The sequence below is a fragment of the Neovison vison genome, chromosome 5 (assembly GCF_020171115.1).
Source record: "Neovison vison isolate M4711 chromosome 5, ASM_NN_V1, whole genome shotgun sequence".
NCBI classification, from domain to species: Eukaryota; Metazoa; Chordata; class Mammalia; order Carnivora; family Mustelidae; genus Neogale; species Neogale vison.
The window spans coordinates 15202339-15230320 of NC_058095.1; the positions used below are offsets into that span (position 1 = coordinate 15202339).

Genomic DNA, 27982 nt, shown 5'->3' on the forward strand with positions numbered 1-27982 from the left:
AACACTTTCTCTGTACTCTGTACTACTTTAGGTATTATACTACATGACCTCTTTAGTTCTCAACAACTCTAGGAATTATCTCTTTTACATAGGTAAGAAAATGGTCCCAGAAACATAAAACTCTCCAAAGGTCACAGTTCCAGGAAGAAATACGATTTACATGCAGGTAATGACTCAAAAATCCATGTTCTTTCCACTAGAGCTTGTTTCTTTAAAAGTTCCTGTCTCAGGGAAAATACCAAAATACCACAGAATCTCCTGCCTGGCTTAATATCTTCATCAGAATCTGGAACTAATTTTCTAATGAACTGGCATGAAGTAGGCTGGACGGCACGGCCACAAGCACAGCTGTGTCCGGTAAGGCTGGGTAAAGAACATGCCAGGAGAGAAATAAAACCCCAGCATGGTCAGAGAGGTTTAGTCTCTCTGATGAGCCATGGATGGAGGCACAGTCAAATGTGGCCTCTCTTCTTTCTGGGCCAAAACAAGTTCTGCTTTTGCCAGCTATGTCGTTGGTGTCTTCTTTGTTTCCAGGAAGGCAGGGATAGGTCTGCTTTGGGAAATACCAACTCTGTTAAAGGAATAATTCTTTTATAAAAAGGTAGTGTGGAGTAGAAAGCAAACCTCACTAGGATGCTAGAGATCTAGGTTCTACCCAAGAGAATGGGAAACAGTTTCACACCTCGTCTGGCATATTGCACTGAGAAAGAGTTAAGTCAGGGTCAAGTTGATGAGGTGAAAGGGCTGGGTGTGCACAGCTGCAGGGCAAGGGAGAGGTGGTACGTACTACATACCTGCCATTCTTTTTCTAGTTCTTCTTCCTTTCCCCCACCTATTAACTTGGTGACTTCCAGCACTGATTCAATATTTTAAGGCCTTTTTAAAAGGGGACCTTTGTAAAATAGGGGCAATGGTAACTTATTTATCTATAAGGAGGGCAGCTAGGCCAGCTGACCTCTTCAGGTCTGTTTAGCTATGAGCTTTAAGAGTCCATTTTCCAGCATAAACCTTAGCACTGGCTGGGCTCTAATGGGCTTAGTCACTGGTGGCTTTAAAAGTGGTATGGCTTTTAAAAGGGCAAATGCAATTTTAAAGCAATTTTGGTCTAAGTCAAAGAGATGAACAATATATGAATTCTTTCTTCATATTGGAAGAACACTGAAGAAGTCTATGAAATGGCTAAATTAGTTATAACCTGGGTTCAGTAGCACAAAGAAAATTATTTAGGAATATATAGTACAGTAGGAGGGTATTTTAAATATCTATGCAGAGTTTGAGTCTTACGGAAATAACACTGTGAAAAAATAAACCTCATTACAGCCTTGTCTGGGGAAGAAACAGAGATGATGTTGCCTTTGCGTGAAATGTTCAATGAAGAACACTTCTCATTGCTTTCAATACCCATGCTCCATGCAATCAATACAAAATAGGCTCAGAATTGCTTATTACAGGTGATGGCTTACCTGGGATCACAGAGAAATTTGGTTTTCTCTCCTTCTTCTCTCCAGATAAGCCACTCTCGAAAAGAAGGATGTACAAACATACGAGTCATGTCTCTGCGTTTGATTAGGAACATGGAGAGGTTCTCCATTCTCTGCTGAAAATCCTCCCATTCTAGGGTGCCTTCAATGCTACCAGCATTGATGGCCTGGAAGATATGTTCGTCAGTCAGTGGGTGCAGAGAGGCCACTGCCACATTCAGGAGAGGCATCACCCGGTCAAAGGAAGACTGGGTGGGGAACTTCATATTACACTGGAGCAAATAAACCTCTGAGAGCGAAACAGGAACTACTTTGTAGCTAGAGCTCTTTAACACTAGATAGCCTTTCTCTATGAGGTCAAATGTGAGTTTCAGGTATAGATAGGACCCTTGACTGAGGGTCTTGAGGTGAGAACTGAGTTTGCCAAATGTAGTATTGTCCATTTTGCCATTAAGTGAAATGTTATTCTGGATCTCTGAGCTGCTGTGTATCCGGTGCAGGATGTAAGCCTGCAGATCCTGGTCTATGGCTTCGTTCTCTTCTAGTCGATCCAAAAAAATCCTATGGAAAGGCAGCAGCTTGGTAATTTCCTAAAACAGATGGAGAGAGAGAGAGACACAGAAAGACCTTCAGTTTCCCCTAACTCTTGTGATACAGTCTGAGGTCCACACATTGATACTAAACTTCTGAGTGGCCAAAGAGGGAAACAGGATCAAGTATCAGTATCCACAGGTTAAAACACATCTGTTGCACAGAGGGGACACAGTTTTTCCTAATGTTGAGACTTGAGATAAATTTTTATGGGTCTTCATAAAGGCTACCTTCGGAGTGATTTAATGATCAATATTCTAAATAACACTCCTAAGGTGAAGGGAAAATGGAGCGCCATATAACTCTTTTGTTGTAGTTTTTCTCAGTGTAAACCATGGCATAATGTCAAAGTACAATTCAGTAAGAGAAATGCATGAGGACTCAAAGAACACCATATAAAAATGTGCTTTTCCAACCTTCCTAATAGGATGACTACATTTTAATGGAGACTTTTTGCAGAGGCCTTAGCCCAAAGGAATACTTCTAATATGTTTGGTACCTTGGTGAGGTGCTGGAAAGTATACTGGGGAAAGGTGATAGGGCTTTGTGGTTACTTATGCTCTGGATTATATTTTATCTGCATACAGACTTTGGTCCTCTAAGTATCTATTTTCTTCTGCATCTGTTTCTTTTTCTCTACTGGATCACACAGACGAATGGCACCGCAATCCCTCCCCCCAAATACTATCTTATATCTCTGTCCCCATTTTTAGCAAAACTTCATAGAAGAGTTTCCTTATTTCCTATCTCTTGTTCCTCCTTCCCATTCTGTCCTCTATGTGCTGCAATCAGACTTCAACTGCATCATTTCACTGAAATGGTTCTTGCTAAGGTTTTATGTAATTTTCGCCTCGCCTGGATGAGGCCTAACCTGTGTTTCCGACTTAGTCCTCTCCCCTGAGCTCTTATCGTATACCTTGGTCTACTCGACATTTACATCATCGGGATGTTGCATAGACAAACTTAACATGGCTAAATCAGAACTAATGAATTTTGCCCCCTACCAGAGAAACCTCCCCATGTCAACAAACAGCATCACTACCAAGCCTACCACAAAATTATAGGTGTCTGTGATCTTTCTCTTTTCCTCATGCTGGCATTTACCCAACTGTTCACCAAAATCCCATGTTTTGCTTTTGAATCTTCTTTCTTGCTCACCCTACATTCAGCCCATCATTAAGTCCTTTTGATTCTCCTTCAAAGTATAATCCAAGTATGACCACTTCACAGGGTCCCTGCTATGACCACTCTAGTCTAGGCCACCATCACCTTTCGCCTATACTGCTCCTATTCTTGATCCCCTACATTTTATTATCTTTGTGTCCAGCAGGCAAAAAAATCCTTTAAAAAGGTAAATCAGATCTCATTATTTTGCCAGGCTCCTGCGAGAGGGCTTTCCCAATCCCCTGTCTAAAATAACTATCTCTTTATCCTATTTGTCTTCATAACACCAATACTATCTAAAATTTTAATATACGTTTAATTTTTCACTTAGTTTTCATTTGTGTTCCTCACTGGAATATAAGCTTTATGAGGGCAGTGACAGAATTTGTCTTGTTTACTGCTCGATCTTCAGCTCCTAGGAAGTGCCTGACACATGTGAAGTACTTAAGAAATGTCTGTGGAAATAATGAATGATCAAATATGAGGTTTTTTTTTGTTTGTTTTTTTAAAGACCTATGAATTATTTCACTGTCAGAGCTGAATGAAAATAAGAAAATTCTTGGTCGAAGTGAATGAAGTATCTGGGAAGTTATTACAGGTCTTGAATTATGAGGACACTGAAATTTTGACTTTGTAGATTAGCATGCATAGTAGTACTTTTCCTGTCCTTTGGCATAGCTGAAAAGTTAAAGTCATTCTGTCAAGTCATACTTAAAATGTCTTTTGAGATTGCACATGGTCTTATGTAAAAATACAAATGAGAAGAACATCTCCTAAGCATACATTTAGTAAAACTAGTCAGAGATTGTGTTCCTGTAAGTTTCTTTTTTTCATCCTTCTTCTTTAACAATCAAGTTACTGACCAGTAACAATGGATTACACAATTTTTAGTTATAAAGATGCATTTACATTGATTTATCCACATCCTTTAATTTAAATTACTTTGGGATTAATAACGCACATCTGTAAGGTGGTGGCCAGCATTGTAAGTACGGTTTCTGATCAAAGAAGGGAGCAAAGCTAATTGGTCCACATGCAGGAGTACCACTAAGTCCCTGGGAGAGGGGAAAAGGAAGGAGAAGCTGTTTTCTGCACACTAGTAATTATTACACATGGGCTATATCAAGATAGTGGGATAGGTGTATAATATGTGAGACTTTGATGTTTAACAAACAAGGCAATGGTTAGGCAAAAAAAAAAGGTTGAAGAAATTCTGTTCCAAACCAAGTATGAGTATGTAAGGAATAGGGGACACCAACTCAGCTACAGTGAGAACAAGGTTTTATGTAATCTTGTGAGATTAGGTGGAGTCATTTATCCTTAGCCCATATGTCTTTGCAGGCTTAGTCCCACATTTCTAGTCCTTCTTCCAGGCCATTAAGTGATCATTGGGAGAGGATGGAAGGTAAAAAAGATTAAAAAAAAAATCTTATCTCCCAGTTGTCGTACATTTAATCTAAAGCCTTAATACTGCCAATATTTCTTAGGAAGGCATACACTGTCCTGTTATAGAAAAGTTGTTCAAGTTGAAGCAGAGGGGAAGGATAAAATCTGACTCTACATGGCAGACAGAACTGGGCTTTACATGGCATTAAATGATAAAAAAAAAAAAAAGTCAAACAAAAGTCAAACAGCAAATTAGAGTGTTAGGGACTGAATTTGTATTGCTATGTTAAGGACAAAGTCTAGAAAAATAGACTCTCTTTTCATTTAATTGAGGGATACTTTATCAAAACTTATCCAGAGCAATGGGAATGCTATCCCACCAGCCCACTATGTAAGAGAGGCATACATATACAGAGACCGCTCTCTCTAGATCATCTGATCTCTTACTCTCAAAATATACTCTTAGGGAATTATTCTTGCTAGTGCTCCAGGATATGGTAGAGGTGTTAAAAAAAAAAAAAAACCCAAACACAAAAAACAACTTACCACTAAGGGAGCACAGATCTAGAACCTTGTTTGTTTAAGCACTCTGCAAGAGAAATATGGTCCCAAAGCAAACAAACACATACCTGTAAACTGGTCCTAACTGTTACGATTAGTTTGAGCCAAGAAGGAAATTTTCCAATCATTTTACTCAGAAATGAAACAATTGTATCCCCATAATCCGGTTTGTGAAATTCTGCTTCATTTAATCCATCAATTAGGATGATGAAATCTTCATCTGGGATTTTTCTCTCTGAGGCAGAAAGAAACAGATTACTTAATAGTTACCAAGTGGATAACTGAGTTCTTTTTGGGTCTTTGACCAAGTATCTCTTTGGGGGAAAAAAATTAGAAAAAGATCTCTTGTGTGTTTACTAAATGTTCAGGGTACATAATTTATTATAAAGAAAAAGAGTAATTTTTTTAGTGAATTCATTTTGTTTTTATCAGGGGTGAAAGTTTTATTATATATATGACATATGAAGTGTCTGTATGATCATCATCTCCCCTATGTTATCAGTTGTGTGACAGACTGAACAAGACATTTGTGAAAATTTGCACATGGAAATTCATTTTTCTCCCAATCTTGAAAATACTGAAAATAATGTGTTGTTTTTTTCTATCTGATAGCATTAAAGAGAACAGAGTCACATGTTCCTTTGGGAATTCCTTCTCATAACCCCCACCTGCCCCTATGAAAAAGGTTTAATGTGAAATCCAAAGCAGTATATATGCCTTCATGTGAATGTGTAGTGGGGAAGAAGGGGGTGGAACAAAGAGAAAAAATCCGAGCCAACAGAGAGATCGCAATAAGGAAGGTTGGATCCCAAGATCTTACAGACTAGCAGCTTCCTACACTGCACCTAATGCAGCTTCAGTGGGGCCAGACCCTTGTGTGATCTTCCCAGGAAGAAGGAGTCAATGGGAAAGACAGATACGTGCCACTTTCATGTTTAGTTCCCTCCTGAACTCTATATTCTCCCAGCTTGACAAAATCAGTTTATCTTTAGGGCTAGGCTTTTGAAAAAGGGTTGGAGGGTTTTCAGGCTTCCACTCTCATTAAATGCTTTGTGATTCTTGAACCACAGTGAACAAATTATAGAGATTAAAATGTACACTTCAGTACAAATGAATTGCAAGTAGTAAGTAAAAATTACTACATTTGACCCTTAAACAACATGGCTTTGAATTGCATGGGTCCACTTACATGTGGATTTTTTTAAAGATAAGTACAGTATAGTACTGTAAATGTGTTTTCTCTTCCTTATGACTTTCTGAATAACTTTTTTCTCTAGCTTACTTCATTGTGAGAATACATTACATAATACATACATCATACAGAATATGTGTTAATTGACTGTTCATGTTATTGGTAAGGCTTCAGGTCAACAGTAGGCTATAAATAGTTAATTCTGGGGGGAGTCACAAGTTGTATGCAGGTTTTTGTTTTTGTAGGTGTCAGTGACCCTAACCTCTGGGTTGTTTAAGGATCAACTATGCACAGTAGGACTTAACAGGTTCTGCAAGGAGGAAAGCAGGGGGAAGAAAGAAGTCATTGAAATGGAACACAGGTTATATCTGAGTCTGAGGAGGAAAAGAGGAAGTTGGGGACAGAAGGAAAAGTCCATGGACTTCTGTACAAGACTAGCTCTTTTAAGAGTCAAGACCAATCGAAAATACATAGTTTGGTTTCCTACTTGAAAATATGCAGATTTTTTAATGATTAATAAAACTTTCTATTTCTCCCCTAAAGTACAAGCTTTATGTTATAGCAATTTAATTTTAATATCGTAAGGACTGTAAGTCAGTTCTCAAATTATGAAGAATTTTAACTATTACTTTCATCTGGTGACTCTTTGAAATGAACTATGGATTCCAGCTCTGCTAACAATGATTACTAATGAAATGACATCCTTGATGACATAGTACTAAGAAAAAACATTATTCCTATAGGGAGTCCAAAGAATTAAGAAAGACAAAAAAGTTGTTTGGAACTAATGGACTGACCCACAAAAGCAGGGGCTCTTATGTTCTTGATTTCGAGGACCATGGCGCCTATAAGCACAATTATGCCTTTAATGTCCATAGAGGAATTTTCTAATTACATTCGGCTTGGCAGCTATAATAGATCTCTTCCTTACTGGGCACCATCACCTTGACCCACCAAGTGGTGGGCTGAAGCCACCCTGTACTGATCCAGGAAAACCCACTGCAGTCTTTTAAAGAACTGGTTGTTAAACAGCTGGTAGCCTAAAACTGGCCAAGGTGGGAATATTTATTTACACAGTGGAAATGGGCAAATATTACAAACCCTCCCTCTCCAGCTGGCTGTTAAAATTTTATCAGCACATCACTGCCTCCCAATTTCAACTACATCTCCCTTAACTTCACCCAGACTCCTTTGTCAAAAAGCCATGATCTTCCAGTGAAGAAAAAGTCTGGTGATAATGCATTTGTTGGGATTTTCTTTGGGAAAAACATTTCAAACACATTCTTAAGCATAAAGATCAAGAACATGCTCTAAATTGTGATCTGGACATTTTAATGAATTAGATAATTCCATAGCTGATAAAAATCATATTTTTATTTGCATAAATTCCCAGTAGACTACGTTAACTCATGCCAAGAGTAAAGTAGACAATGTATCATTTCTTTTCTTAAAAAGGAAGTATGTCCCACTTATGATAATTACATTGTTCTCAGTCTTGGCTATTTTTTCCCTTTTTTGGAGATTTGCTTCCTTTTAGAGGTTACTTAGAAGTCACCTATTAATACAGGTGATATAAAGGAAGTATCAAAAATATTGCATCTGTTAAGAAATAAAGATATCATGTTTATCTAAGATTACTTTTTTTAGGGTTAAGAATAAATGCAAAAAATTTCCACATGGTACTAATACTGTAAAACAATGAGAAGTATTCCTAAAAAATTTCCTTTTCCTCTGCTAAATAAGGCATCTCAGTTATAAATTTAAGAGATGAGGACTTAATGATATTTAGCTTTCACCTCTCAAATGCAACTAGCCTTACAGAATGCTTCTGCATGCTCATTTCCAAATTTCTGCAGGTTCTTTAAATACATACTCTATAATCAGTAGCTTTAAAAGGTTTTACAGCAAAAATTTAAAAAAATTGGGGACCAACAAAGGATTGCTGTTTCTTACTTATTTATTTATTATTATTTTTTTAAAGGACACTCTATACCCAACATGATGCTTGAACTAACGACCCCAAGGTTCAAGAGTCACGTGCTGTGCTCTACCTACTAAGCCAGCCAGGCATCCGACCAGTAAGAACATTTAAAGTACAATTACCATCTACTATCACCATTAGTTCATAGTATAAAAATACTTTAATATTAAAAAAAAAGGAAAGATGTAATCTCTCTTTTACATACATGTATATACCAAACTATATTCACACAAATTCTAGGCTGTTTGTTTTCTTATTTTGTTAATGGACTAATGAAAACTTCGAAGGCACTGGTGCTTAGAAGCCACTGTTCTAGCTGACAAGTCCCTGGAAAAGCTTCTAAGCCCTTTAACCTTTGTTTTTATTTCCTTGTAAAACTGTATTCACTAGGGATTCCCTACTGCCCTTGCTTATACGTACACTTAACAAATGCTGGAACTCATGTGCTTAGCACCTATTCTGAGACTGTACCTAGGAATCTGAGAGAAATAAGGAGGACAGAGACTGCAAGAGAAGAGATGGTAGCTAGTATAATAGAACTAAATTCTACTGCATGGGATTTTACTGGTATACTGTGTAGGAATTACCAAAAGTGAAAGGAAGGCTCATATCTGACAACATTTTTTGTTCAGAAAAGCTGCACATTACATGTGAATTATCTTCCTTTTAGTTGTGATAACAAATTAGTATCTCCTTTCATTGCATATCGGTGGCTGAAGCAAGAGCTCACCAGGAAACTGCAAAACTTTTCCATTTGTTTTGCATGTATGTGTTTTGTTATTTAAAAAAATATATATATATTTTTTCCTTAGAGAGGCTGCACATGTGTGCAGGGAGGCGGGGAGAAAGACTTAAGCTGGCTGCATTCCCAGTGCAAAGCCCAATGGTGGGGGGGTGGGGCTCAATTTCATGGCCCTGAGATCATGACTTGGGACAAAATCAGGAATCGGATGTTGAAACAGCTGAGCCACTCAGGCATCCCTGTATGTGTTTTTGTCACTACCCTTGTAGAAATTAGAGTATTTCTTAATTGTGAAAATACTTCTATTAGAAAATACTTCTATTTAGGGGCACCTGGGTGGCTCAGGGGGTTAAGCCTCTGCCTTTGGCTCAGGTCATGATCTCAGGGTCCTGGGATCAAGACCCACATCAGGCTCTCTGCTCAGCAGGGAGCCTGCTTCCCCGGCTCTGCCTGCCTCTCTGCCTGCTTGTGATCTCTGTCAAATAATTAAATAAAATCTTTAAAAAAAAAAGAAAGAAAGGAAAAAAAGAAAATACTTCTATTTAAAAAAAAAGATTTTATTTGTTTATTTGAGAGAGTGAGCAAGCGAGAGAGAGCGAGCGCATGACAGCGCACACTAACGGGGCAAGGGAGAAGCAGACTCCCTATTGAGCAGGGAACCCAATGCAGGACTCGATCCCAGGACTCTGGGATCACAACCTCAACCAAAGACAGATGTCTAATTGACTGAGCGACCCAGGAGCCCCATGACTTCATTTTTTAAAGGAAAAATGTACAATTTGAAATCTAGCTTCTGAATCTAAACTGAAAATGTTTTCCACTGAACTTCCCCGGAAAGAAAGCTTCAGCTACCTTTAAAAATAATCTATCTTAATTTTTCATGTCTCTGTGCCTAGAATCACTGGCCACGTTGGTGATTTTGTTGGACATCTTTCCCTAAGGATCACCATAGATTCTGTGTTGGGATTTCTTTATTAAATGGTTATAACAAGTAGTTTAAATGCAAAGAGATGACCTTATAATCTAACCAAATGATAGAGACTTAGGAACAATATAATCAATTACAGAATACAATCAAATGCACCTTTCTTATTCAGAAAAAAAATAGAAGAAAAAGCATTATGTTTCATGAAATCCTACTAAACTGGTCTTAGAAATGAGAAATAAGTATATCTGATATAATCATGTTAGAGGGTATATGAGAGAGAACCTAGTTAGACAAATTTCAAAATAATGGGCAGCAAATCTTTTATCCCTTCTGTCTCTAAAGACAGTGGTCCTGATAATCTTTAGAAGCAGTCATCATAAATTATAAATAAAATATCTTAATGAATCATTAACAGTAGCTAATTTTAATATGCTGCTTTCTCTCAACCCAAAATGAAAGTTATATATATGTGTATTACATATATCTTCATATATGTGTGTATATATGTATGTGTGTGATTCTCATGAACTTAGAAATGTCCAACTTCTCAGAATCCTTAATAAAGTTGTGAATGTCTATTCATAAAAAAAATTCTATCTTAAAAATTATTGTGATAAAATTTACTTCGAGTTAATTGTGAAGATCTTAACTGCACACTTTGATCAGTTTTGATAAATATATGTAAATCATGTAACTAACATGCCAATCAAAATATAAAACATTTTCATCATTCCAGAAATTTCTTATATTCCCTCCCAGTCAGTCTTTAATAGGCAATCACTCTTCTATCACCATAGACTATATACACTTGTTTCTTTTGCTTAACATGATATTGAGATTCCTCTATAAATGTTGAGCATATTATTATATACACATTATTATATATATTATGAGTTTGTTTCTTTTTAATATTATGAAGTATTCCATTGAGTGACTATACAACAATTTGTTTATCCATTCTGTTGAAGGACATTTGGGTTGTATCCAGTTTCTAACTACTATGAATAAAGCTGCTATGAACATTGTTGTACAAGTCTTTTTGTAGACATATGTTTTCATTTCTTTTGGGTAAATACATAGGCATAGAATTTCTTGGTCATAAAGCAGATTTATATTTAACTTTATAAAGAACTGCCAGATTTCCAAAGTAGTTGTACCATCTTATACTCCCACCAGCATCATGTGAGAGTTCCAGCTGCTCATCACCATCACCAACATTTGACACTTGACTTAAAACATTTTAACCTATTCTAGTGGGAGTAAAGTGGGGTCTCACTGTGTTTTTAATTTGCATTTTCCTGATGACTAATGATGTTAAACACCTTTTCTTGTGCTTGTAGGCGCATTTGATATCTTCTTTTGTGAAGTGTCTTTAGATTATGTTGACTCTATAGACCAGTGTGGGGGAAAATTCTAATCTACAAACTAGGTATATTTCCATTTACTAAGTTCTGTAATTTCACTCTAAAATGTTTTGTAGCTTTCACTGAGGAGGCCTTATCATCTTAAGTTTTTTCTTAAATACTTTGACACTACATAAAATATTGTCTGTAGTGTCATTTGAGAATATCTTCTCCCATTCTGTGGGTTGCCTCTTTGTTTTGTTGACTGTTTCCTTTGCTGTGCAGAAGCTTTTTATCTTGATAAGTTTCAAAAGTTCATTTTCGCTTTTGTTTCCTTTGCCTTTGGAGACATGTCTTGAAAGAAGATGCTATGGCTGATGTCGAAGAAGATACTGCCTGTGTTCTCCTCTAGGATTTTGATAGAAGCCTCATGTTGAGGTCTTTCATTCATTTAGAGTTTATCTTTGTGTAGGGTGTAAAAGAATGGTTGAGTTTCATTCCTCTATACATAGCTGTCCAATCTTCCCAGCACCATTTATTGAAAGGGACTGTCTTTTCCCCTGGATATCTTTTCCTCTTTGTCAAAGATTATTTGACCATAGAGTTGAGGGTCCATATCTGGACTCTCTACTCTGTTCCAGTGGTGCAGCCACCTTGGAAAACAGTGTGGAGATCCCTCAAAAATTAAAAATACAATTACCCTATAACCCTGCAATTGCACTACTACGTATTTACCGCAAAGATATAGATGTAGTGAAAAGAAGGGCCATCTGTACCCCAATGTTCATAGCAGCAATGGCCACAATTACCACTGTGAAAAGAGCCAAGATACCCTTCAATAGACGAATGGATAAAGAAGATACGGTACATATATACAATGGAATATTATGTAGCCATCAGAAAGGATGAATACCCAACTTTTGTATCAACATGGACGGGACTGGAAGAGATTATCTTGAGTGAAATAAACCAAACAGAGAAAGTCAATTATCATATGGTTTCACTTACTTGTGAAGCATAAGGAATAGCATGGAGGACATTAACAGAAGGAAAGGAAAAGTGAATTGGGATAAACTGGAGGAGGAGAGGAAGCATGAGAGACTATGGACTCTGAGAAACCAAGTAAGGTTTTGGAGGCGTTGGGGTGGGGGGATGGGTGAGCCTGGTGGTGGGTACTGTGGAGGGCATGTATTGGATGGAGCACTGGGTATGGTGCATAAACAATGAAACTTGCAACACTGAAAAAATAAAATAAAATAAAATAAAAATATTGTTTGTTATAGTTAACTACTGCTGCATCAGACCTGTAGGGGTTACTCAAATGGCTGTGGGCTGAAATCACCTGGAACAAAAACTCCCATGTCAGGGCTAGTCAACCAGAACACTTAAGTGTTGGTACTTCTTTACTTCTTACATGACAATGCAATCCTCCAAAAGCAAGTGTTTCAGTGAACAAGATGAAAGCTGTGTGGACATTTATGACCTACCCTCAAGATGTCACCTAGCATCAGCTTGTAGTATTCTATTGGTTGAAGCAGTCACAAGCCTGCTAAAAAAAAATTCAAGAGGAGGAGACAAAGACCCCCAACTCTGGTTAGGAGGAATGCCAAAGAATTTACAGCCATCTTTTAAAACTGCCACACTACCGGGGAACTGGCTGGCTCAGTTGGAGAAGTGTGTGATTCTTGATCTCAGGGTTATGAGTTCAAGCTTCATTCATGTTGGGTGTAAAGATTACTTACATAAAGAAGCTTAAAAAAAAAAAAGCCCCAAAACTACTTTTTTAAAAAAGATTTTATCTATTTATTTTACAGAGAGAGTGAGAGAGAGCATTAGAGGGGAAAAAACCAGAGGGAGAAGTAGACTCCCCATGGAGCAGGGAGCCCAATGTGGGACTCAATCCCAGGACTCCAGGATCATGACTTGAGCCGAAGGCAGTCACTTAACCAACTGAGCCACCCAGGTACCCTGCCACACTATTTTTTAAGATTCAATTTTCAACTGTTTTCTGCCAGTATAAAAATACAATAGATATATGCATATTGGCCTTACAGCCTGGAGTTCTATATTTATTATTAGTTCTAGTAGGTTTATTTTTTCTTTTGTGGATTCCTGAGAGTATTTTAGGTAAACAATCTACAAATAAAGACAGTTTTATTTCTTCCTTTCCAATCTTTACTATTTGCTTGTTTGTTTTCTTCTTGTGCTAGCTTGGACTACCAGTGGAATGTTGAGTATAAGGTAAGTGGTGTGAGTGAAGGAATATTCTTGTCTTGTTTCTCGCTATTAGGGGGAAAATACTTAACATTTCATTGTTAGCTGTAAGTTTTTTGGAGTTTTCCTTTATTAGACTAAGTTTTCTTCTATTCTTAGTTTGTAGAAAGTTTTGTTAATTATAATATTTGGTCAAATGCTTTATTGCATTTATTGAAAAGATTATGTATGCATATATTTTATATAAATATATATTTATATAAAGACATATAGATTTTCTCATTTATTGTTAATATGATGAATTACACTGATGAATTTTCAATTTTTTTTTAAAGTTTTTTTAAAAATTTATTTGACAGAGAGCTTTTAAGTAGGCAGAGAGGCAGGTGCGGGGTGGGGGCGGGGGGAAGCAGGCTCCCTGTTGAGCAGAGAGCCCTAAATTTTCAAATGTTAAACTAAGATTTCATTCTTGATCAAGTAAGACTAATTGATTTGCTATCAGTTTTTTCAGGACTTTGTTCTTACAGTCATGAGGAATACTGACCTATAATTTTCTTTTCTTATGAGATCCTTACTGTATTTTGGTTTCAGTGTAAAACTTACCTAATAAAACAGGTTTAGAAATGTTTGTCTCCTCTAGTTTTCTGAAGACATATGTATGATCTATTTCTTCTTTATGTTTTTGAATTTTATTAGTTTTGCAGAAATTTATTTCTTCTTTAAATGTTGAAAACAATTCGTCAGTGAAACCGTGTGAGCCTGGAGTTTTTTGGTTGAAGATTTTTTTCCTTTTAAATTACAAATTAAATTAAATAGATAAGGGCTATTCAGATTGTCTATTTGAGTCACTTTCAGTAAGCTGTATTTTTTTTTAAATTTATTTATTTGAGAGAGAGAGATCATAAGTAGGCAGAGAGGCAGGCAGACAGAGGGGGAAGCAGGGTCCCCACTGAGCAGAGAGCCCGATGAGGGGCTTGATCCCAGGACCCTGAGATCATGATCTGAGCTGAAGGCAGAGGCTTAACCCACTGAGCCACCCAGGTGCCCCAGTACACTGTATTTTTTAGAGGATTTGTCCAGTTTATGTTGTTGAATTTATGTTATAAAGATGTTTATAGAGATACCTGAGTGGCTCAGATGGTTACGCATCTGCCTTCAGATCAGATCATGATCCCAAGGTCCTGGGATTGAGCCCCATGGAAAAAAAAAAAAAAGATGTTTATAAAAATCCCTTATTTTTCTTTTAATGTCTATAGGAACTATAAAGCTATCTTTAAAACTATAAAGCTATCTCCCTTTTATGTTAATTTGAGTTTTTTTTCTCATTTTCTTGATCAGTCTTGCTAGAGGTTTATTCATTTTAAATATTAATTTTTTTCCTATTTATTGATGTCCTTGTTTTAACTGTTTTTTTCTTTCTGCTTACTCTGGGTTTATTTTCCTCATTTGTTTCTAGTTTATGAAGTCAGAAACTTAGACATTGATTTTACACTACTCATTTTGAGATACTTGATCATTTCCTCTGTGATTTCTTCTTTGTCTTATAGGTTATTTAGAAGTCTGTTGTTAAATTTCTAAATATTTGGGGATTTTATTTGTATTGATTTCTCATTTAATTCCATTATGTCAGATAACATTTTCTATAAGATTTTAATTTTTTGAAACCTTTAGACTTGGGGAACCTGGGTGGCTCAGTCAGTTGAGTGTCTGCCTTCAGCTCAGGTCATGGTCCAGGGCCCTGGGATTGAGCACTGCACCAGGCTCCCTGCTCAGTGGGGAGTCTGCTTCACCCTCTACTTGCTGCTTCCCCTGCTTGTACTTTCTCTCATTCTCTGTCAAATAAATAATAAGTCTTAAAAAAAATAAAGAAAGAAAAGCAAAACAAACCTTCCAACTTGGTTTTATGGCCCAGAATATGGTCCTCATGCACTCAAGAAGAATATATATTCTGCAGTTATTGGGCAGTAGTCTATAAATGGTAAGTGGATCAGGCTGGTTGACAGTGTCATTGAAATCTTCTACACATTTGGTTTTTATCTGCTTGTTCTTACACTTATTTAGAGGTGTTAAAATCACCAGCTATGATTATTTTCCTGTTTATCTCTTTAGTTCTGTTAGTTTTTGACTCATGTATTTTTTGTTTTACTTAAAAAACTTATTTGACTATGGTGAGTGCTGTGAAGTGTGTAAACCTGGCGATTCACAGACCTGTACCCCTGGGGATAAAAATATATTATATGTTTATAAAAAAAATAAAAAAAACTTATTTGAAATAATTTCTTCATTCTTCTGAAAAATATGTATTAGTGAAGTACAGTTGACATACAATGTTATATTCATTTTAGGTGTACAATACAGTGATTTGACAATGATTCATGTAATTTAAGCCTCTGTTATTAGGTATATATACATTAGGATTATTTTATCTTTCCAGAAATTGGTCCTTTCATGTTTATCAAATGGCCCTCTGGTTACACTTCTTGTCCTGAACTCTGCTCTGTCTCACGTTAATACATCCACTCCAGCCTTCTTATGCTCCGTGATTATATATATTCTCTATCCTTTCACTTCCAATCTGTGTCTTTGTAGTCAGATAACCCCTCTTGTATAGAGCATATTGTTGGGTCTTGCTTTTTATTCAGTTTGGGGGTTTCTGTCTTTTAACAGAAATGCTTAGTCCATTTAAATGTAATGTAATTATTGATATGATTGACTTTAAGTATAGCATTTTGCTTTTAAAAAAGTTTAATTTGATTTTGTGGTTTTGGTTCAGTTCTATAGCATAATGATTTGATATTTGCATACATTATAAAATGAAAACCACAAGTCTGTTAACATCTATCATCTTACACAATTACAAACTTTTTTTTTTTTTTAAAGATTTATTTATTTATTATTTGACAGACAGAAATCACAAGGAGGCAGAGAGGCAGGCAGAGAGAGAGGAGAAAGCAGGCTCTCTGCCGAGCAGAGAGCCCGATGCGGGACTCGATCCCAGGACCCTGGGATCATGACCTGAGCCAAAGGCAGAGGCTTTAACCCACTGAGCCACCCAGGCATCCCCAAACTTTCTTCTCTTGTAATGAGAACTTTAAAGATTTACTCTCTTGGCAACTTAAAAATGTGCAATACAGTATTATTAAATATAGTCACAAGCTGTATTTTTCCATGACTTATAAATTTTATAACTGGAAGTTTTTTTGACCCCTTTCCCCACACCCCACCTCTGGCAAACATCAATCTCCTCTCTGGATCTGTGAGATTGGCTTTGTTTGTTTGTTTGTTTTATTTTGGTTTCAGTTTTTTTTGGTTCCACATATAAGTGGGATCATACAGTATTTTTCTTTCTCTGCTTGACTTACTGCTTCTTTTAGCAGCCTAACATAATACCATTTTATTTTCTTATATTTGTTTTTTAAAATTTTTAATTAAATTTTTTTTAAATTTGAATACAGTTGACACACAATGTTACATTAGTTTCAGGCTTATGATGTAGTTCAACTTCTCTGTATGTTATGCTATGCTTACCACCAGTGGAGCTACCATCTGTCACCATACACTTCTATGATATCGCTGACTATATTCTTTAAGCTGTGCCTTTGATTTCCACTTGGTTCAATTTAAAATTGTGTGTGTGTGTGTTTGTGTGTGTGTGTGCGCGCGTGCACGTGCAAAAAAAGGTGGTTCTATTAAAGCATGGGGAAGGGACCTTTTTAGGCAGAAAGAGCTGCCTAAAAACAATCTTTATTCTGTTTATCTTTCCTGCCCTCTTACTGGTTGATAAAATAATTTTTAGTATTTCATTTACTTTATAAATTCTGTTTACAGCTATTGCTCATGACAGGGATTTTGTTTTAAAAGTAAGAACATGGGAATCAGATGGAATAATTAAATTCATTTAGAACAATATTCATCAATAAGGCTATAAAGCTGTTTATGGAGACCTACATGAGAAACAAAACTGAAACACATGCGTCACGGCTAACTATCTAGAGCTGAGCCTGCAAGCATTTGGATATTCTCCTTGAATGAGCTATAAGATGTAGATCTTTGTATCACTGTCCTTCCTTCAAGGTACTCAGTATGTGAGCAATTTCTATGTTCACTCATTTGTTCAAACTTTATTTCCTGAAATGCCCGCCGTATTCAAGGTGACATAATCACACCGAAGTATAAAAGATGAATGAGAAAAGGTTCCTAACTTCAGTAGCAGATAATTCAGTCGAAGGGATAGGAGAGGTATAGAAATAACTAATTCTTACAAAGCACAAAGTACAGTATCTGACATATAGTTCAATAAATGTTATTAATAAAATTTTAAATCCTTACTATGCATATAATAATGTGTTAAGTATACTCTAAATAAAAATACAAAAAAAACCCCTAATATCAATGTAGAAGAATACTGTATCTGACTAGAGGCTGGCAGGGGGATCATTAGGCCTCTTATGAACAAGGTGGCATTTAAGCTGGTTGTTAAAAGACGGGTAGAATTCTAATAGAGATGCAAGCAGAAGGCATAACAAGAAATCGAACAATGAGCAAATGTACGGAGGTAGGAATATGTACGTGAGTGTTTAAGAACTAATGAGTATTTCGCATGTGAACACAGGATTCATACAGGTAAAAGTATACAGTAAGGCTGGAAAGCGGGTTGGACCCAGGCTATCAAGAACCTTACACACTAGACTAAGAAGCTGGAAGTTAATTCAGTAAGCAATAGTTAGGTTTCTGAACAGAGAAATTAAGTGATGAGAGTGATACTTTATGAAGCTTTATTTGGAAGCAGCACATAAAGTCTATAGGACGCAGAGGCTAGGGCAGAGCCTCCCTACCAGGTTATGTCAAGAACGGGTAAGAGGTGTACTTAAAAATGAATCTCTTTAGCCTCCAGGGCTCTGGAGGTTTAGCACAGCTGTAACCTCAAGGCCAGTCATGTCTAGCTATAAGGAGTTGTGATTTTTTTTTTTTTTTGTGATTTTTTTTTTTATCTCGGTATGCTATACAAATTTTTATCATTTTCTAAGTGTGCTATGATGTGAAAGCAGCACTAAACCCCCAAACCAGAGAAGACCAGGAAGGGACCAGGAAGGGTAGTAGTACAGACATGATGCCATGAGCAACTGAATGGCCTTTGAGGTGACGATGGCAGGAATGAATATGAGACTAATGGATGGGAGAAACATCATGAAGGCAGAATTAGCAGGATGAAGATTGACCGTACAGAAAATAGGCTTTAAAGTATCTGTGGAGAAATTCCAAGGTCTAGGGTACAGAGAATTTAACAGGTAGGTAGTGCAAGTATAGAAAGTTGAGAAGAGAAACTCTGACATCCAAGTAACTAGTATGGAGGTTGAAATAACTAAAGATGGTGGCCAGGAGAAAGGCAGTTATAATCATTTTTTCTTACTGAGCACCTCCAAAACCTTCAAGAAAGATGTAAATTTCTTAGGAATAAACACGACTGCTCAGGAACCTCATGCTCGCTCGAGTCCTTCTCTCTGGCTTCCAGCACTGATAAAACACTGTTAAGGGGATGGGGTAGACAAGGGTGAAGGAGGGGATGCTTGGGCATAGGCCACAGCTGACACCAGAGTTGCAGAGGAAAGAGGGAAGAAGGGCATGAATACGAGGGAGATGGATTCCATTTTAGCCCCCCCCCCCATTTCTTAAACATATCTTAAATACCATTTACGTAGGTTTTTTTTTTTTTCCATTTACATAGTTTTTTGTGGAAAGCTGAGGTTTAGGACATACACAGAGTTGTAGAGCCATAGACGCCATTTCATTTTACCTATGGAGTGAAAAAAAAAAACACAAAACCCCAAACATTATGATGAGGAGGTTTCTAACCACACGAACTCTACAACATGGAGTGGGGGTCATGGATGTACTGGTTTATTTGAACTCTACAGAGAGGACTAGAAACTCTACTGGAGTACAAGAAAAATGTATTCTATTTGGAAGCGAGAATGAGAATTTTTAGAGGGAAAGGAGGAAAGTTCCTGTAGGAATTTTCATTTTTTCGAGTAAAATCTTTTCTCTGTTAACTGTATCCTGTGGGACATCAGTTATGGCACACTGGGTTTTGGCATGTGATAAAAATCATCATTTCTAGGACACGCTCTAGGTAAACTTGGGCTCCAAAGCTTCCACCTTTTGCCTTCTGAGCTCCCCATCTGTACCTTTGTGGAGATTCTCCAGGGGCTCCAGGACTCCCCTCCGGAAGGAGGCCATGGGGTCTTGGACACAGGACCGAAGGCTCAGCATGCTTTGTAAGTGAGGCTCCCGAAGCAGCTGCTCCCGGTAGGCCGTCAGCTGAGGTGAGCGGCAGAGCAGGGCAGCAACATTGTGGACGAATTCTGGGACCAGGCAGGTGTAGGCGTTATCTGCTTGGCAATAGTGATAGGCAACCACCTAGAGCAGAGAGACGAAAAGGCCAACAGGTTTGTCAGGAACAAGAGCAGTGGCCACGGTTACCGTAGGATCGTTCTCTAACTCGGTCTTCCATCTCCCCATTCCACAACTTTTTCAAGTAAAAACAAAAGCTGCTATCTCAGAAACGGCCTGTTTTACCTAAGACAGAAATTTGGTACAGTATTTCTAATGTATACACATATAATTTACCATTAAAATTTATAAATGCAAGCTGAATTTTGGATGATAAGATTCCTTTGCAGAATTTGGGTTTTAGATTTTAAGAAATGGGAAACAAGCCTGAGAGAATAAAGATGTATATTTATCTAATATTTATTCAGCATGGAACCATACAGGAGAAAGTCTAATCTTGTATCAAAGCGTTAGGACTAAAATGATCCCAGAAAACCCTTGTTAATCTCAATAAACACATATAACTTATTAAGCCCTTACTTTTTAAAATTAATGTTGTAAATAGCTTTATAAAAAATAATTCAGATTTAGGAATTATCATTATTATTTTCTAGCGCCCAGAGACAACCAGAATTAGATGACAGGAAAAAGGAAATGACTGAGATTTTTGTTAGCTGCAGGTCTTACATTCAAAGAACTCAGAAAATGCGTGAGTCTTAATCTCATCCATCCATCTGGGCTGTCTGGCTGGAGCCTGGTTTTAACCTCTGGGTTTTTTGTTTGTTTGTATGAATTTGCACAGAGCTCACTCCATACCTTCTGGCTGTTCTCTCTGCCTCAAGCTAAGTGCAGAGGGTGATTTTAATCTACAGCACTCTGTTGGCTCAGTACTACCCACGGAAGTGACAATACTGAAGAGGTAACATGAAACTGGCAGGGGAGAGTCAGCCTGAACGTACGGAAACCATGTGGAATGGTGCTCAGCACAAAGAAGATGCACAGCGATGTCGGCTGCCGCCACCATCACCATCATTGCCCTAACCCCCTCTCCTCTTCCTCCTCTCCATCGTCATCAACATCGTTCAAGTTCTGGAGGCTCTTTCTTTTCTGGCTGCAGGCTTCCCGCTGAGCAGGGAGCCCGATGTGGGGCTCGATCCCAGGACTCTGGGATCATGACCTGAGCCACCCAGGTACCCCTAAAGTGTTCCGTTTTGAAAAGACTCCTGATCTACAGGTCATTCATGCTCTTTAACAAATACTAGAAATGTTACTTTTTTTCTTTAAACACCCGAAATCTTTCTCATTGGGCACACAGAGAAAAATTTAATATGGGAAATGTTACTATCCATAGACAGCTGAGGAGAGAAATTGTTTATGAGTGAAGCAATGAGATGTGATCATAATTTGGAATTGGAAGTGAGAAGTTACATTTTAAAAATCTCCATTCTTTCCTTTAGATAGACTGGTCATTGCTTTATTAGACCTTTCTTAAGCACAATGTCAAGAGCCAAAGAGAAAACCTAGCAGCAGCTGATCTCTCCTCTCAATGAACAGTGAACGTAGCTGGTTATATCCACGTGGATACAAATATCCACTTCATAAAGAGCAAACAGCAAACCTCTGAATCAATACGAACTTTCATCATATTTTACCTTGAGAGCTTCCACATGTTGAGGTGAAGCAAAGCTGAGCAAATCAGCTGAACTTACCCTTTACCTAAAGTAATGGGATAGAAGTTTTAAGATTAAAAATTATGAAATTTAGGAAGAGGTTTCTCTTATTGATTTTATTAAAAATCATCCATGCTCTAGGCTGAATGAGATTTTATCTAACAAAGGACACTGCTAAAGCTACCCCTTCTGGGGCTACCTTTCTTTCTTTTAGTTTGAAATCAGCATTCCAAATATAAAGTCTCAACCGCTTTGCAGAATCCAGGTAGAAAGACCATTCAACATTTTCACGAAATTTGCACTGTGGCTCAAAACAGGTTATTTACGAGACATTTCAAAGCAGTTTGGTAGTATATGTACATAGAACCAACAAACACAGGTTCATTTGTCAAACCTAGCTGGTGCTTCCTCCAAATTGTGTGTTGACATCATCTACGACTCTTCCTATATATACAAATACGAAACAAGTCTGCTAATGTGGTTTTTTTCTTCAGTCTCTCATTGCACCAGTGTTCAATGGTATTCGATTTTTTCCTGCAGCTTTGAGAAAGTTACCATGGCCACTTGTGTTCAATCACTATCATGTCAACTTCCTGGAAACGATTCAGAATTAGTCCACCCCCAATAAATTAGCAGGTAGAATCTTTTTCCTTGAATTCTTGTCTCTCATGATGATTTGTTGAAATTTCATTTTCAGCTATGCATCTTTTATTATTAATTTCTCTCCATGAAAAGTTTTTCTAATGTTAAATCCCTAGACTTTTTATTAAAATAATTCTAGTCAAAATATGTCAGATATGACCAGAATTATATTAATTCTTTGGGAAAGATAGAGAGTAAAATTTTACTTATTTATTTTTTTAGAGAGGCAGAGGAAGGGAGGGGCAGAGGGAAAGGAGAATCTTAAACAGGTTCCACACTGGGCATGGAGCCTGATGCAGGGCCTGACCTCATGACCGTGAGATCATGACCTGAGCCAAAATCAAGAGTAGGACACTTAACTGACAGAGCCTCCCAGACACCCCAATAGTAAGTAAATTTTAGATTACTTCTATGAGGGAAGAAAGAAAAAGGTAGGTTTGCAGGCCATATAGACAAAAGAAAAGACTAGCTTTGGGTATAAGAAACTTTAAGGGGAACCTGGTTGGCTCAGTGGGTTAAGCCTCTGCCTTCAGCTCAGGTCATGATCTCAGGGTCCTGGGATGGAGCCCCGCATTGGGCTCTCTGCTCAGCAGGGAGTCTGTTTCTCTCCTCTCTCTCGGCCTGCCTCTGCCAATTTGTGATCTCTCTCTCTCTCTCTCTGTCAAATAAATAAAATCTTTAAAAAAAAGAAACTTTGATATGGGGCCCCTGGCTGGCTCATTCTGTGGAACATGAAACTAGAGCTTGGGGATGTGGGTTTAAGTCATACACTGGGTGAAGAGATTACTTAAAAAATAAAATCTTAAAGAAAAAAATTTAAAAAAGCTTTGATTTAGTGTTGTATATAAGAAATAAGATGAAGTATAATCCTCATCAAAATCAAATGACTGAGTGGCTGCAAACCTGTCAGGCTCTGGTTAAAAATCCCAGACCTTCACTCTCCAAAGACTGTTTTCTACTTGAAATGAATAATCTGTGACAGGATTAAGCTAATCTCACATAAAGAAAAGGACAGCTCTGACTATCAGGAACTCTCTGGAAATAAAAACTTGATTTACATAATGACTGGCACTTGTACTATTGAAATTTTCCCTTCAGGTCTGCTCTCATATTCTTACTCTAGGTCTCATTTTCATCACTTCTTGAATTCCCTCATCCCCACCTGAATGATTCCTAGCTCAGCACATCCCTTCCAACACTTTAGTGTGTCTTCTAATATTTCCAGGGACCTGGAGGTTTAGTATGAGTAAGGACCTTTGCTTGCCTTTCCTAGTCCCTCAACTCTGACTCTAATCCTTATCCTGGGGCTGGAGGCTAAGAAGAGCCTCCAGACTTGGGTTCTGCCTCAGTAATTTTCCAGCTTGGAGATCTACTTTTTTTTTTTTTTTTTGGCAGTAGGACTTTTATTTATTTTTTAACTTTTTATTTTGAACTAATTTTAGACTTACAGAAATGTTGTAAAAGTAGTACACAGAGTTTCTGTATATCCCTCACCCAGCTTCTCTTTTTATTAATATATTATATAATCATAGCATAATTATCAAACTTAGGAAATAACACTGGCACAACCTTACTAACTAAAGGCATTATTCAAATTTTACCAGTTTTCCACTAATGTCCTTTTTCTGTTCCAAGATTCTTTCGTTCCCGTTATCACATTTAGTTGTTATTTCTCCTCTCACTCCTGTGAGTGTAAGTCTGTAAGAGCTCTGATCAGTTATTCTGGTGAATGTCAGTTTGGGTTTGTCTAATGTTTTCCTCATAATCCAACTGAGATTTCTGGGCAAGAATACCACAAAAACAGTGTTGTGTCCTTCTCAGTGGATCCCATCACGGGGCCTGCAATGTTGACATGTTTTGTTACTGGTGATGCTGACCTTGATCGCCTTGGTTAAGGTAAAGGTTTCTGCCAGATTTGTCTAGTATAAAGTTACTCTCTTTATCTTAGTAGTTAATAAATATCTTGGGGGAGACACTTGGAGACAATGCAAATCCTGTTTCTCCTCAAATTTCTGCCCAATGATTTTATTATCCATCAGTGGATCTTGTCTGCAACAACTACCATGTAGTGTTTGCCTGAGAGTGATGCTCTATTTCCTCCCTTTTTCCTTCTACATTTACTATTGGAATTCTACTGGAAGAGCGAGCTGTCCTTCCTCCTGCCTCATTTGTTTACTTGAGTGATTTTAAGTATGGAATTATTTTATTCCATTAGTTATATCTAGTACTGTATTTATTTTGTTGTCACTTTGCTCCAGCTTCAGCCATTAGGATTTCCTTCTCGGGAATCCTAGAAATCCTTCCAAGTTGGTATCTGTGTTCTTTCAAGAAGTCCCCCAACCTCCCCACCCCCGATCTTTTTAAAAGCACTTTCTTATTTTCTGGCACCATAACATGCTCCAGGCTCATCTTAAATTTACTCTACCCCAGACCTGGCATCAGTTAACTTCTTCAGAGCCCCGGTTTCTTTTACTGGAGAATGGTGTTTATAAAACAAGATCTGAACAGTAGGTGTGCTTAGTGCTATTGAAGTGCCTTTGATTTGGGGCCCTCTTGGTGGAGAGAGCTAGGAAATACACATACATACACTAATTCACACACAAAGATTCATCTATATTTCTGTATCTCTCTCTAAATATATCTATAGAAGTAGCTATAGATACAGATATACATATTAAAAATTGTGAATAAACCCTGATACCTTAGATTTCAATCCAGTGCCACCTGGCTCACTTTCGATTTCCCTTTCCTCATTTGTTAACTTCCTTCTCTAACAATGAGAAACCTGGGGTTGCTATTTACAATATTTTTATTTACTCGATCCATTCTCTAATACATACACGAAGGATTTTCAGAATTGCTAACCATACTCCTGTGAGAAACACACTTATTAATCAGAATATAGCATTATGCACACCTCTTTTTGTCTAGCCTTACAGTATACAGTCAAGATTTTGTCTTCTAAACTGCATTCTTCAGTGTGGTCATGTTACCCATTTGATATACTGTTAGGTTTGGGGCACCCGGGTGGCTCAGCTGGTTAAGCGTCCAACTCTTGATTTTGGCTCCAAATCTTGATCATGACCTCAGCGTTGTGAGGTAGAGCCTTGCACTGGGCTCCACACTCAGCATGACTTAGCATGGAGTCTGCATGGGATTTTCTCTCTCCCTCTACTCCCTCCCTGCTCACATGTGTGCACTCTCTCTCACTCTAAATAAAATGGATAAAATCTTGAAATACAGTGAGATTTATTTGTAAATGTTTGGATTCCACTTTGGGCTTCCCTGACCCCAACATACTTGTTGGTTTTAATCATGCTCTGGGTACGTGAAACATCACTATGTTTCTAGGAGTCACAGCTATATAAAAAGATACATGCAAAGGAGCGCCACATCTCTCTTCATCTTAATGGGTACCCCATTTCCATTACCCATTTCTTCCTATTCTCCATCCCACCAATCTGCTTTAGCTAACCAGTATCTTTTCCTTCTGGTTAATCCTTCCTGCATTTCTTTTTATTTGTACAAATAAGCAGATATATATGTATTTTTATATATCTCTTTCTTTCTTACATGAAAGTTAGCGTCCTGTAGTTGCTCCTTTGCACTCTCCTCCCCACCTAACATTACGTCCTGAAAATACCAATGATAATTACTGATGTACAAGAACTGGCACTAAGAACTTTGTCTATCAAATCAAGAGGTTTTTCACAGACACTTTTAATTCACATATATTAGCTTACTTCATCAAAATACTAATTGATTTGAAAATCTTACTGAAAAGGCTTCTGCTTACTGGCCTGTTACAGTGAGAAATAAGATTGCTGGCTTCTGCTCTATGCTTCCAAGAACAAACTTATATACTTAAAATGTAACACATGGCACAATTACTGGGATATTTAGGTGCCATTTCTTATACAACATTCACTATAAACTTAAAACTATCCTAAAAAAAAAAAAAAAAAACTTAAAACTATCCTATCTCTAGCACAAACATGTGCATTTCTATTTTGCTTAAGGAAAAAGTAATTATGAAATTTAAAATATATTCCTTGAGTAAGTGTAAATAATCACTTATTTTCTACTCACAATATTAAACATTTTCCAAATCTTGAACATCAACATCAATTTTAATTTAAAGGGCCATTTCTTCTATAAGGTTTAATATAAATTTGAAGATATCCCATCTTTATTTTTTTTTTTTAAGATTTTTTATTTATTTATCAGAGAGAGAGAGGGAGAGAGAGCAAGCACAGGCAGACAGAATGGCAGGCAGAGGCAGAGGGAGAAGCAGGCTCCCCGCTGAGCAAGGAGCCCGATGTGGGACTCGATCCCAGGATGCTGGGATCATGACCTGAGCCGAAGGCAGCTGCTTAACCAACTGAGCCACCCAGGCGTCCCGATATCCCATCTTTAGGCACAAAAAAGATTTCTTTACATTTTGCTTAAGATAGACACGAAATCATGGACTTGAAAATGAGATTACTTCTTAAGTGTAGTCACTAATTTCCTACTAACAATATGTAACATTTTCCAAATATTGAACATAAACTTGATGAAAGAGAGACTAAAAGTGACAATGTGGGGAGATGTAATTCCTGGAGCTCTTTTCAGCATTCATCACGATCTGACATATTACGTTTGTTTATTGGCTTTCTCCCACCGCAAGAACGTGGGCTACAAAACAGCAGGGACTGTGTCTGTTTTGTTCACTGCCTTAACTTTAGTCTTGTATTCCATGCATTCAAAACATCCATTCTAAATGAGTAAGTTGATGACGATGATGATGGAAGCTCTTCAGCATTTAATGTATTTCCAAAGTGGTATTTATTCCGATTCTTCTAAAGAAGTGGGAGCTCGTTTATACAAAATATTTAGAAAAAAGCATATGTCTTTTAAAGTTGCAGAGTTGAGGGAATGAATATGAGGGACATCTGAGACTGTTTCCAGAAGCCCACTGTTAAGTAGGGATGGTTAAAAATGTACTTGGGGGAAATACGCTGCTTTGAGTTCTGGGCTGGACTGGATTTCTATGAAGAAATTAGAACCTTATGATATTACAGATGACTCCCTGTTCCTCTTTACTAATTAACTATGACAAGAGATTTCTCTGAATATTGGAAACAGACACTTTAAAACTCGTGTTCATCTCTAGAAAATCCTCAAAAATAAAACTCCACCTATAGGGATCTCTATCTATAATCTCAGATTATAACATATAAGGTTGGAAAGTAGATGCACAATTCATAAATGACTCAACAGATAGAAGGTGAAACAAATGCCTGCTGGAGGTAATGACAACAGGACTAGGCCAGATTATCTGTAAAACCTCAGAAAAGCACAGGAGTTAGAAGCACCAGGTACTGTGGAAGATGGGGGTGAGGAAGGGAACTGAACATACAGAAATTATTTGAAGTGTATAGAAGGGGCAGTTAGAGCTCCAGATAGCCACACGCACCTTGCCCAGCCAGGTGACTACCTTCCCCAACAGCCACAGGAAAGAGAAGTATATTCATTAGAGAAACAAAACAGGGCAAACAGACTTAGGGCTGGTAGACATAGAAAAGGTAAGGGAATGAAAGGTAGGAATGAAAACAATGTAGGGGCTTAAGTAAGTCTGCATACTGAATGGTGAAACTCTAACTCTTCTCTTGCCAACTCTAGATATATACCCAGGATGTATATCCTCCAGGAAAGAGACTGGTGGAATTTTTTGCTAAAGAAGAACAGCACAAGGAAAAAATTTTATGAACATGA

At 37.5% G+C, this 27982-nt stretch overlaps 1 protein-coding gene across 9 annotated transcripts in view; it reads right to left on the minus strand.

Moving 5' to 3' along the window:
* Positions 1–27982, minus strand: part of TANC2 (tetratricopeptide repeat, ankyrin repeat and coiled-coil containing 2) — a 369572-nt gene that overhangs the window by 62459 nt on the left and 279131 nt on the right. For all 9 annotated transcript variants that reach the window (XM_044247669.1, XM_044247668.1, XM_044247667.1 and 6 more), the window contains 3 exons: positions 19769–20000; positions 5252–5418; positions 1464–2071 (listed from right to left, as the gene is read on the minus strand). In XM_044247669.1, coding sequence (XP_044103604.1) covers positions 1464–2071; positions 5252–5418; positions 19769–20000 — 1007 coding nt within the window. The remainder of the gene's footprint in view (positions 1–1463; positions 2072–5251; positions 5419–19768; positions 20001–27982) is intronic.